Raw genomic sequence first — 12,935 nt, forward strand, 5'->3', positions numbered from 1 at the left:
AGGTTTTGCCATCCTTCCCACCAGCATTTTGGCAAATTATTATGAGAATGAGTTTCCCGATCCAGAATATGTAGTAACTGAAAACAACAGCAAGCACACTCCTTGACACCAAAGTAATCATATCCTGCATTCTCATCAGCCACCACTAGAGGGAGACTCACATACAGATTCCTATTGATGGTAAAAAGATGAGTTCTTGCCTTTGCCAGATATGATAACTGCCCCAGAAACACACTAATCTTCATGCAATCAGATTAGCCATCTCCTTCTGTCAGCCAATTGCTGTAATTACAGAGAGCATGAGAGTGCAGCCATAAGATGCAATCTCACACAGCTTAGCAGTGAATTTACAAAAGAGCATGCGGGCACTTGGTAATGCAATACAAGTCTCTTTAGGAGTGGTGAATTCTTTGCTTAGTACACAAAAGTCCAGATTATTAATTTTTATATTTAATATCCTTAGGTAGGCAGTGCATAGAGATACTGTATATAGAAGTAATAATTACATAAAACAAGAAATAAAATGGAATACAAAAAGTTTGGCTCTTTGCTATAAAATAAAAAGGGAGAAAAACAAAATAAAGATTGACTGTTTGGGCAGTATTGTTTTACTCCTGTTCGGGACAGCAAACTGTAAATTTAGCACCCACCATGTTTAAAACAAGCTCCAGGCAAATTACACTGTTGGTTTTCATGCTACCTAATTTATAGTGGTAGCAATGTGGGACAGGCACTTTCCCCTTGGCCACTCACCTTTAGTACTCAGCAGTAGAACCCTGCAGGGTGTAAGGAAATCTTTTTGCCTTTGAAGTGGCCGTATGTTATATGAACCAGCCAGTTCTGATGGCTGGGTGGAGGTAGAATTTCTGACACCAGCACATCATCCCAATCACAATGAGTCCACACACCCCTTCACTGCCGTGAACAGGGTTCATATCATTGTTTCGGTGATCCTTAGGTGGTTCTACAAGGCCAGGACATGCCATTTTGTATAAGCATGCAGCTCATAACTCATACTATCAGAAGGAATAATTCACATCTCTCCACACTGCAAAACCTAAGGATTCTTTGATGGTTCTCCATCCCCTTAGCAAGGTGACATTTGCCTGGTGGTACAAGTCCATAGGATCATGTCAGGGAGCCTGAAGGAGGGTTCCTCAGCACTTAGGTGTTAATTCAGGTCTGTAGGCTTATTCAGGCTCCGAACTAAGCCCCAATTCACATCAAGTCTGACTTTCAAATCATGCGACTTACAGTGAAGTTGCACGATTTCAAAGTCTGGGGACCTGCTGATTTCAGGTGCGATTTGCAAGACATCTGTCATAGATGTCTATGCAAATCGCACCAAAAGTAGTGCATGTACTACTTTTAAAATCGGCGCGGCTCCAACCAAGGCGGAACTGCACCGATATGACTGCTTCAATTGTGGACAATAGGGTGCGATTTAGCATGTGATTTTCAAGTTGCAGGGCATGCAAGTTGCGTGCCAAGTTGCCCCGATGTGAACAGGGTGTTAGAGCATTTGTTCACTTGAATGAGATGAATTAGAAACATACCTGCAACATTATCATCCTACTTTTATATCTAATGTTACAATATTAAAAAATAATTTATTCCAAGCGGCATACAGCTAACAAACCTGAAACAGTGGTATGCCATTTGGAGTAAAAGAATATATAATTTTTGGCTATTTGCACCATAAATCAGCATTTCTAAATGCGCTCCACCCATATCCTAAAATGACAAATGGATCCCTTATTTTTGAAACTGTAAAGGAAATGAGACATGCAAATACCTTTCTTTCTGTCTGTTGAGGGACCCTGGAAATCATTCTGTTGGGTTGTACTACTACCCCAAAGGGGATCACCCCATAAGACTTTAATTTTTAATCATATGGGCTTTGAATATATTTGATAATTCATAAAACAGTAAGAGATGTAAGGACTACTTTAAGCAATGCTAAATAAATTACACTATTCTATAAATCAAGAAAATAAGTATTTTGCATTGTGGCAGATTCTCTTTAGTTTGGACACATCATGCTTGACACTAATATTCATATAATCATGTTGCATTGAAAAAGTACTGATTGATATGATTTCATTGAAAGTGCATTAGCCCATGAGACAGTTTTCATGCACATTTGACTTGCTTTACGCCTATGGAAAAGTCCACAAGATAGCTAAACTAAACAGAGAACTATTTTACACGTTTACATTGCAATTCAACCACTTCTGCAAAGAAAATATATTTAGAAAAAGAGTGCTTTTGCTTTCCCTAGATGTTCAGTTTTACATACATAAGGTAAGTCATATTAGGTTTGCCTGGACCTTAGGATCTGGAAAATTCAGTAGTGTATCACATCTAAGAAATGGAGGCTGGCATTTTTGTTGAATGTCATTTAATGCATGGACCACCACCATGGTGATTGCTGTAGATACCACACTATTAGGCTCCATGTACACTGAAGCTGATAAACTCACGTATAGGAGCTTTTCTGCGTTTTTTTCAGCAGCCCCTGAACTCTCCCTAATGTTCTCCTATGTGTCCATGTACACTATGTCATTTACAGTCATTTACAGGCAGTTGAGTTTACAGTCATTTTTTGAATGCACCAAACTTGCGTTCAGGAGTAGATTTTATCAGTGTTTCAAATGCCAAACGCTTGTAAACGCATGTAAACACTGCTAAACGTGTTTATAAGTGTTTGTATTTGGAAATTTTTTTAAACTCTTCCATTTCCAGATGCTGTCCAGAGCCTTTTTTCATCAAGAAAAATGCATGCAAAGCGTTTTCCCGGTACTCAAATGGACCTGGTACACCATACTTTGAGGTTTCACATGAAAGAAAATATGTTAGACACTGATGCAATAATTTCTGCACAGAAATGAGCTGGAACACATCCAAACACCACAAAAAAAAAAAGATAGCTAATCTCAACAAATACTGCTCTCTCTGCTTCTGCACTCTCTATTTCTCTCAAAATGTCTGAAATAGTTAATTTTTTACTGTTTTACTGTAAACGCAAACGCTCACAAACGCGCATAAACGTGGTATGCAAACGCAGCTAAACAGACATTTTTTAATCTACGTTTTCCAGCAGTCAGTTTCCATTGTTCAGAAGTGTCCCGTGTACATGGAGCCTTAATGTTTTGACATATGTACTGCTATTATGTGGTAGAGTGAATCAGCAGTAGGAAGCATTGGAACGTATATTGAGCAATTTTATATTCAAGTACAAAAATTTTAATGTTGTTCTGGTGTAATGAATAAAATTTGTACTTTTATACAAATATGTGTGGGTTCCCCTTTAATGCCAGTAAAGTCCTACATTTTGTGTTTTTTTTTATATACATTAATGCATGGATCATAAGACTGGAACATCTTTTGCAAGTACTAATGAATCTATATCATTCTAAAGGCCGTATTAGTGCACTTGCAACAAATTGAGTACAATTTGTGATACTTATGTTTACACTAACATCCAAATTTTCAGAACATTTTCAACATTTTTCAGAATCTTTCAAAGTGTACCCCCTTCTTCATGCTGCTTGAACCTTAAAAAAGGGGTTACACCCCCCCAAAGCTTGTCCTATATCACTCTAGATATACCAGTCCACATGATGAAGCCGCTGCCAAAAATGTAACCAGTCTTTGTCAAGTTTCATATATTATTGTAGCCCTCATAACTAACGTTACTTTACTGTACCCCTGCTTTAAAACACCAAGTGTATGGCTTCCTTGCCAATGTATGTTAAAATAATCCTGTTGTTAGACATTTATCACATTCAAACACCTAATAACCTGCTCTTTTTTGTACTAAATAACAGCTAGTATTGTATATACTTTTTGACCAGGTTTGTTTCTGCAAACCCAGTAACTGTGTGATTAATTGTGTATCTTCTCAGGAGGAAATGGATCTGTTGGTGAATGCTGGCCAGACACAGAAGTAGATTCCTCCAGCTCTGGGCAGCCCATTCATTTATGGCAATTCTTGAAAGAGCTTTTGCTAAAGCCACACAGTTATGGAAGTTCTATACGCTGGCTTAACAAAGAAAAAGGTAAGACATTTTGTTGCCTTCTATGTTTTAGGGAAATAAGCCATCTAATGTTTTACCAGTGTTTGCAAATCTCAAAAGGCAGTGATATAATTATTATTATAATTTTTATTATACAGGATTTATATAGCGCTAATAGTTTATGCAGTGCTTTACGACATAAGGGCAGAAAGTACCATTACAATACAAATTAATACAGGAGGATTCAGAGGGCCCTGCTCGTTAGAGCTTACAATCTAAGAGATACAATTATGGACACATCTGTACAGTTAAGGACAAATTTAGCAAATCAACTGTATGGATAAGTGAGCTAATAAATATAGAAAGGAGTTAGAAAACTGTCTATAGCTCAGTCAGCATGAAAGAATCTCTTCTTTCTGGTCTGTAGAAAAGTTGGTCTGTTAAAAAGCTGTCTGTGAATATAATGCAGACAGCATGCTTCTTACAATAGTAATAGGGCAGCATTATGTTTATACGCATCTTTTCCAGGAATCTGCAATTTGGGCTACCGTATTTTCAACATACAAAACTGGAAATCTTATGTTAACAGGTTCAAGAACGATAACAAAACCATCCATTGGTGTTTTAAAGCTTTGGTATTTCCATCACCTGCTTTGCAGTTCTGAGAGTTGTGGGGATTTAATATAAATGACTTATGTGTTAAATTACTCAGAGAGGAAGTCATGGCTTGGCAACCCATGTACAATTTCCAATACAGCAAGCAATATTCTTCATAGTTACATAGTTAGTCTGGCTGCGAAAATACAAAAGTTCATCCAGTTCAACCATTAAGAAAAAAAAAAAGTTAGAATCCTATACTCACAGATGATCCAGAGGAAGGCAAAAAAACCCAGCAAAGCATGATCTAATTTGCTCCTGCTGGGAAAAAATTCCTTCCTGATTCCCCAAGAGGCAGTTGGATATTCCCTGGATCAGCTTTACCTATAAATGTTAGTATCCAGTTATATTCTGTGTATCTAAGAAAGAATCCAAGCCTTTTTTGAAGCAATCCACTGAGCTGGCCAAAACCAACTGTTGAGGGAGTCTATTCCACTCTCACTGTGAAGAAAACTTTCCGTGTTTGGAAATTAAATTACTTTTACTCCAGACGTAAGGAGTGCCCCCCTTGTCCTCTGTGATGACCTCAGGGTGAATAGCTCTTCATCGAGTTCACTATATGAACCACTGATGTATTTTTACATGTCGATCATATCCCCCCTTAATCTCCACTTCTCAAGAGAGAATACACTCAGTTTCTCTAATCTTTCCTCATAGCTGAGCTCCTCCATGCCTCTTATCAGTTTAGTTGCCCTTCTCTGTACTTTCTCCAGTTCCCCAATGTTCTTTTTTGTGAATTGGTGCCCAAAACTGAACTGCATATTCCTGATGAGGTGTTACTAATGATTTGTACAGGGGTAATATGATATCTCTCTCTCTGGAGTCTATACCTCTTTTAATATGAGAGAGGATTTTGCTCGCTTTAGAAACCCCAGCTTGGCATTGCATGCCATTATTAAGCTTGTGATCTACCAGAACCCCCAGATCCTTCTCCACCATTGATTCCCCCAGTTGTACCCCCCTAGTATGTATGATGCATGCATATTCTTAGCCCCCAAGTACATAACCTTACATTTATCAACATTAAACCTCATTTGGCACATAGTTGCCCAATTAAACAGTGCATTGATTGTAAGTTGGAGACATCCTGTAAGGACGTTATTCCACTGCACAGCTTGGTGTCATCTGCAAAGACTGAAATGGGATTTTTAATCCCAGACCCTATATTGTTTATAAATATATTAAAAAGTAAGGGTCCCAACACTTCAAATACAATTCTTCTTAAAGTTGAATTTTCTTTGATGATTATTGAAGTGAAACAGAATAGAATTGACTCCCACCCCCCCATGCACACACACACACACACGTCCCTTGCAGATCCCCAGTGGTGTAATCTCCCCCAACCCTATTATGATCATAGCATGTTGAAAGTTTAGCTTTGTGGCAATAGCGATTTGGGTCAGTGGCCTCAGGGGTATTAATGTGTTTCTGTGGGGCATGATAAAGAATGTTGGTGCCCTGCAGTGGTTCCAAACCTCAGTCCTCAAGAACCTTCAACAGATTATGTTTCAGGCTTTCCTTCACCTTGCACAGATGCTTTAAATCAATGTCAGTCGCGTAGTGTTTATGAGTTTATGACAGCTATTTAATTTTGGGAAAAGCTTAAAACAGCCTATCAGGGGTACTTGAGGACCAAGGTTGGGTACCTCTGTTCTAGTGGATTCTGTGTAGGAATATATTGAGAAATCAATGGTGCCATTGAAAAAAGTGGCTTGGCTTTCCGCTGGCTTCTTTGCTTGTCATAGTAGATATCACAACCAGAATTCTTGATCGTTAATGGCAGGTTTTTGCACAGTTAAGTCAAAACAGAGTGCTCTGCAACAGAAAATAATGTGGTTAGAGTACAGTGGAAATGCCAGTTTGATATTACAACAGAACATATGCAAATCTGACTGGAAAAAAACCCACAAAGCTAAAAAAAAAAACCCAGTTTGAGAGTGACAAGAAGGACTTTCATGGCAGGATCACCACGTATTATAATTAATGCTGCAGATTAAAGAAAGACTGAAAACATTTGAAATTGCATTAACCTGTTTAAAACTGAAGTTTAGGCATGATCTTATAGTTATATGTTTTTTGATTGGATGAGATGGAGAGGTGGGGTGGTGATGTCACAAGCTCCATCTCATCCAATCGGAGAATGACTTGTATCCATGGAAAAAATTACAAGGCTTTCTCTGAATGGTGATGCTGGCACTGCTGCTATCACTGTAGTAATGACTGTAGGTGCTGCTAATCACTGGGCAACTACTACAGTGATTTGCAGTGTACATAGGGATCGGTTAGGTATGAGATATGCAACCTCCCTTGGTCCAAGCTGTAACTATGCTATAAAAATTATACCCAAACTTTAGCTTTAAGGCAGGGATGTCAAACTGGCGGCCCTCAAGCTGTTGCGAAACTACAAGTCCCATCATGCCTCTGCCTTTGGGAGTCATGCTGGTAACTGTCAGTCTTGCAGTGCCTCATGGGATTTGTAGTTTGGCAACAGTTGGAGGGCCGCCAGTTTGACACCTGCACTTTAAGGTGTTATTAAATATATATTTTTTAATAAAAGTAATAAACATGTTGTACGCACCTGCTCTGTGTAATGGTTTTGCCCCAAACCTCTTCTGGTGTTCTCCACCAGTGCTCTTGACTCCTTCTCTTCTCTGTGTTCCCCCATAGCAATCTGCTTGCTATGGGGGCACACAGTGTGTGCTCACTCCCGAGCTGTGTATGTCTATGTAGCAGTGCTTCAAAGACACACACAGTGCAGCTTTCCCCTGTCCCTTCCTTCTCACAGCATTTGATTGACAAATGTATGAAGAGGAAGAGAGGGTAGAGAATAGATGCAGCCATTCAGAGCACTGGATCAATGGAGGACTTTCTACTGAGTAGGGGAGAAAGCTGTAAAATGCTTTTGCCTCAATGCAAGAAATGCATTAAGGTAACAATCATTTTGGCTTTAGAACCACTTTAAGATTAAATGATACTTTAGTTATAGTGTACTCATAGTAATTGTGTGCTATTTTACAGGTATTTTTAAGATTGAAGACTCTGCTCAAGTTGCACGCCTCTGGGGTATTCGCAAAAACCGCCCAGCAATGAACTACGATAAACTGAGTCGCTCAATTCGACAATATTACAAAAAGGGAATTATTCGCAAGCCAGATGTATCACAGCGCCTTGTCTACCAATTTGTGCAACCATTATAGAAGATGTAAATCTATATGAATTCAAAACAAACGAAGGGGTTTTAAGTGAAACACAGAAAGAGGAAATGAGAACCAAAACACTGGATGATCTACACACTGGAATACAGCAGTCCCATTGTTTCAGAGTCCATATTTATTACAGAATACATTTTTCTAACAAGCTGATCAAGGCTTTTAGCTCGGCAAAAACTCAATATTTGCAGAATGTTATGCTTCAAGAGACTTATACCAGCACAAGAGACTTAAAATCCCGTACACTTTCCATTTACTCAGTTATCATCACTACCTGCTTTCTTAGAGATACTCACTGATGTGAGACCTGCTGGACTCAGTGACCTTATAGGACAATGGGAGGTGGGTAGAGTAGGACAGAGTGACCACAAAGCACTGTGAGCATACTTTAAAAAAAATAATACAAAACCAAATACATTAGAGAAAAACTTGACATGAATGTATGTTTTGGATCTGTACTACATAAAGTGGTAATTTTTTTAGATCAATTATTTATTGTAGCAGCATAACACATAAATTGTATAACATACTGAATGAAACTCAGAACTCAAACTGCCATTAGGGGTGTAAAACTACATAAGAAAAAATTATATATATATATATATATATATATATATATATATATGTCTGTTAGGTAAACCTTACACTTGTTTGTTGATAGACTGTTTTGCTGGGTTATTCATGTGATCACTGTTTTCCTTTTATTTTACATTTCAGCCTAGCTCACAATACTGCCAAAAAAACTGATTTTTATAGATACATTTTACCATGCATAGAAACATGCATATTTGTATACTTTTTTCTTTTTGCTTTCTCTTGGTGTTTCTTTGTGCCTTCCACAGTTTATTTACAGGTGACACATATTAAATAATATTTGTATTTAAATGGTCAGATAATTATCTTATGTGCGTCTTATGTTATAGATAATCTTTTTTTATTAATATAGATATTGTAGCTGTATTATTTCCAGATACATTTCTATTACTTGTGAAATAAATACTGGATATAAAAAGTATTACCAGTAAATGCACACTCAGTGGCCACTTTGTGTTCATTGCAAAAAAAAATACAAGGCTTTCTTGCATCAAGTCAGTTACAACAAAAGATGAGGTGGTTGCAGCATCTCATAAATTGCTTATTTATGTATATAAATTATTACATCTAAAGTTCAGAGTATTTCAAAGTGCAATACATCATTCACCAGTTATCAGTGACCTTGTGTCCAGTGGTATACCTAGCCTGTTTGACAGCTGGGCCCCTCCTCTATACAAGAACATTAATTTTAGTAATAATCATAAAACAAGCTGCCAATATATAAAATATCAGGATATTTTTCTGTTAGTATTTTTTGAGCCATACTTGCTGGATAAAATTTCTTTATACTGTAGGCAAGCTCTGTCTACAGCACATATTGGAAGGATTGCCACAGAGAGGCTTAAATTGCTATTATAGCTTCAAAAGCACAGATAGTAATCATTAATCGTTGGTTCCAGATGCTTTTTTCTTCTTTTTTTGCGACTGCACTGGGGTCTGGTGCATTTTTTATGCATTCTGGTTCCTTTTTGATGCATTTTACCATGTTCCAGCAGAGTTCTGTGCATGAAAAATGCAGCAGTTCTACGTTTGTTTTGGAACCAGAATGCACTGGAATTACAAGCACAGGTGTGAACTATACCACTGAAAAACTTTCTATGCGTTTTGGATGCAGAAAAAAAAGGCCTGCCTTTTTTGCCTTTCTCTGGATCAACTCTGGGTATAAGATTATAACCTTTTTTTTATGGTTCAACTGTTTGGATGTTTGTCTTTTTTCATCCAGACTAACTATGTAACTATGTATGTGGTGTGAACTAGCCCTCAAGTTTTTTTTAAATCTCTGCACCAGCCCCCCTAACACTTACCTGAGCCCCATTGCGATCCAACAATGTGCAAGAGAGCCTTGGCTGTCTGGGGACTCTCCCTCTTCATGGCTGAGACAGCAATGGGAGCCATTGGCTCCTGCTGCTGTCAATCATAGCCAGTGAGCCAAAGAGAAGAGGGGGAGGGATTGCCTTTAGTATCACTTTAACTTTGGCCTATATGTGCTGATTTGGTTGAAATATGAGCGATGGGTGCCCCTGTTGGCTTCACCAGGCTCAGCAAAAGTCAGTTGTGCAATCGACTTATGTTGAGGGATCTAGGTGGAAAATTGCAGAGCCGAACAGAATCTGCATCCTATTATATGCAAGCACTGTTCAGGTATTCTGTAAGAAAACAATAGCTGGCACGAAATATTTGTCTATTTGCACTAAACAAAAAAAATCTATGGGTGTATAGCTACCTTAACCGAACAAAAATAACAATATCATCACATAAAAGTACAACAAAGTCATCATACAGTATGCTGATGCTAATACACGTTGCACAATCAAAAGCCTAAAAGGTAATTATTGTTGAGCCCCCAATTAGTGTGAAAAGAGGAAGTATCTTCACTGCCAGGGGTCATAAATTAATATTTTTTCATGCAGCAATGCACTCCTATTTAGTGAAAATCACAAACTACTAGAAGCACAGCGCACCTGCTTGAGTTTAACGAAGACCTGCCCAACATGTGATTCCAGACAACCAAATTATACTTTACTTCTTCACTATCCTAGTCTGAAAACGTGCTCTCTTCAACATTGCTAAACTTATGAAGAGACTTCCTGCTTTTAGCAGTTTGTAATCTCCTATAATTGCATGTGTGCATTGCAGTACAGCAATCAACATTTATTGAACATTAAAAGAAACAGGTATGTGGAGCAGATACCTGCCATGTTCTCACTTCTTGCTTGCAGTGACAGTGCAGATGCTGAAAAGCGAAGTAAAAAACAAGCAACGTTTAGGGTTACTTTCAAGGGCCTTGCTATCCCTTGCATCAGATGAAACATGTTAAAGCCATGTGCTGAAGCTTATTGAAGGATTAAAGTTTTGCCTGTGAAGACACCATCAGCGTGCTGCTTTTCCTTTGTATTTTATTATACTTGACATTTTTTCCAGTAACCTCAATGAATAACATTATAGCCAAGGAATAATTGCAGCTGATACAAAGCTGATCCTTAAAGGTCAGTTCACACTACAAAAACGCACTCTGGATACATTCCAGATACGTTTTTGCTTACAGTTCACACCACATGCAGTTTCGGTGCAGTTTTGATGCAGTTTGCTATGTTCCAGTATGGTTCTCTGCAGAAAAAATGCAGCATGTTCTACTTTTTTTTTCTGCACTGGAAACTGACTGCACTAGTGTGACCCAGGGCCATTGGAATACATGGAAAACACTATGCATGCATTTTTGATGCAGAAAAAAAGCGCACTGAACTGCATCTAGTATGAACTAGCCCTAAAACAACAGAACTGTGCCAAAATCACCACTTTTTAGTGTATATGTTGTTAAACAAAAAAGGCACTAAGGGGAATATGAGATGAATTGCATAAGAGAAATGAATGTATACTTTCTACAGCCCTTAATCCGTTAGCATTTTTTACAGATATTGTAAGGTTAACTGTTGGTGTGTGATACAGTGGGTTAATATCAAGATCTATGTTACCTCTGATGTGCCTTTAAACTCTGTAGATTTAACTCAAATTATACTGTTTTGCTTGAGCTGCCTGCCCACCAACTTGCAGGAATAAACATTATCACTGGAGAGGTTTAATTACAGTTAGTTATAGTTTGGGAAATTTTATTTCTTCTCCTGGTCCTGTTGTATTTTTCATAATTTAAAGAAAATGAAAGATCCAATCAGTGTGAGACTTCTCACAATTGTTCAGGTGGGTAATCTGACCTGACAATGTCCATGAGAGAATAAAGAAACTGATTATGACAGTCATTATCTGGTGTTAAATCTATTCAGGGTTAACTGATTCATTTCATTTGTCACCATATTGTCACTATCAGTAAAAACATCAATTGACATGCAGGCCAATTTGTGCTACTGCACATCATATATTTATATATATATATATATATATATATATATATACACACACACATTATATTGCCAAAAGTATTGGGACACCCGTTCAAATCATTGGATTCAGGTGTTCCAATCACCTCCATGGCCACAAGTGTATAAACTCAAGCACCTAGGCATGCAGACTGCTTCTACAAACATTTGTGAAAGAATGGGTCACTCTCAGGAGCTCAGTAAATTCAGGTGTGGTACTGAGATAGGTTGCCACCTGTGCAATAAGTCCATCCGTGAAATTTCCTTGCTACTAAATATTCTACGGTCAACTGTTAGTGATATTATAACAAAGTAGAAGCAACTGGGAACAACAGCAACTCAGCCTCCAAGTGGTAGGCCACATAAAATTACAGAGCGGGATCAGCGCATAGTGCACAGAAGTCACCAAATGTCTGCAGAATAAATAGCCAAACTTTTTGTGGCCTTCAGATTAGCACAAAAAGAGTGCAAAGAAAGCTTTGTGGAATGGGTTTCCATGACCGAACAGCTGCATCCAAGCTTTACATTACCAAGTTGAATGCAAAGCGTCGGATGTAGTGGTGTAAAACACGCCGCCAGTGAACACTAAAGCAGTGGAGACGTGTTCTCTGGAGTGATGAATCACGCTTCTCTGTCTGGCAATCCGATGGACATTTGTCTGGGTTTGGCAGTTGCCAGGAGAACGGTACTTGTCTGATTGCATTGTGCCAAGTGTAAAGTTGATGGAGGGGGGATTATTATGTGGGGTTGTTTTTCCCGAGATTGCGCTTGGCCCCTTAGTTCCAGTGAAGGGAACTCTTAAGGCATCAGCATAAAAAAGACATTGTGGACAATTTCATTTTCGTAACTTTGTGGGGACGTTTTGGGGATGGCCCCTTCCTGTTTCAACATGACTGATCACCAGTGCACAAAGCAAGGTCGATGAAGACATGGATGAGTGAGTTTGGGTGGAAGAACTTGACTGACCTCAACCCAACAGAACACCTTTGGGATGAGTTAGAGCAGAGACTGCGAGCCAGACCTTCTCATCTGACATCAGTGCCTGACCTCACAAATGCGCTTCTGGAAGAATGGTCAAACATTCC

General features: G+C 38.5%; 1 protein-coding gene across 2 annotated transcripts in view; it reads left to right on the forward strand.

Moving 5' to 3' along the window:
• The window catches only part of SPDEF (SAM pointed domain containing ETS transcription factor), a 45,477-nt gene extending 36,560 nt beyond the window's left edge, over positions 1-8,917 (forward strand). For both annotated transcript variants that reach the window (XM_089677564.1, XM_089677563.1), the window contains exons 5-6: positions 3,909-4,061; positions 7,695-8,917. In XM_089677564.1, coding sequence (XP_089533690.1) covers positions 3,909-4,061; positions 7,695-7,873 — 332 coding nt within the window. In that variant the 3' untranslated portion in view covers positions 7,874-8,917. The remainder of the gene's footprint in view (positions 1-3,908; positions 4,062-7,694) is intronic.
• The last annotated feature ends 4,018 nt before the right edge of the window (positions 8,918-12,935 follow it).

This window comes from Staurois parvus, unplaced genomic scaffold (assembly GCF_062004578.1).
Source record: "Staurois parvus isolate SC_StPar_1 unplaced genomic scaffold, SC_StPar_1.0 ptg000188l, whole genome shotgun sequence".
NCBI classification, from domain to species: domain Eukaryota; kingdom Metazoa; phylum Chordata; class Amphibia; order Anura; family Ranidae; genus Staurois; species Staurois parvus.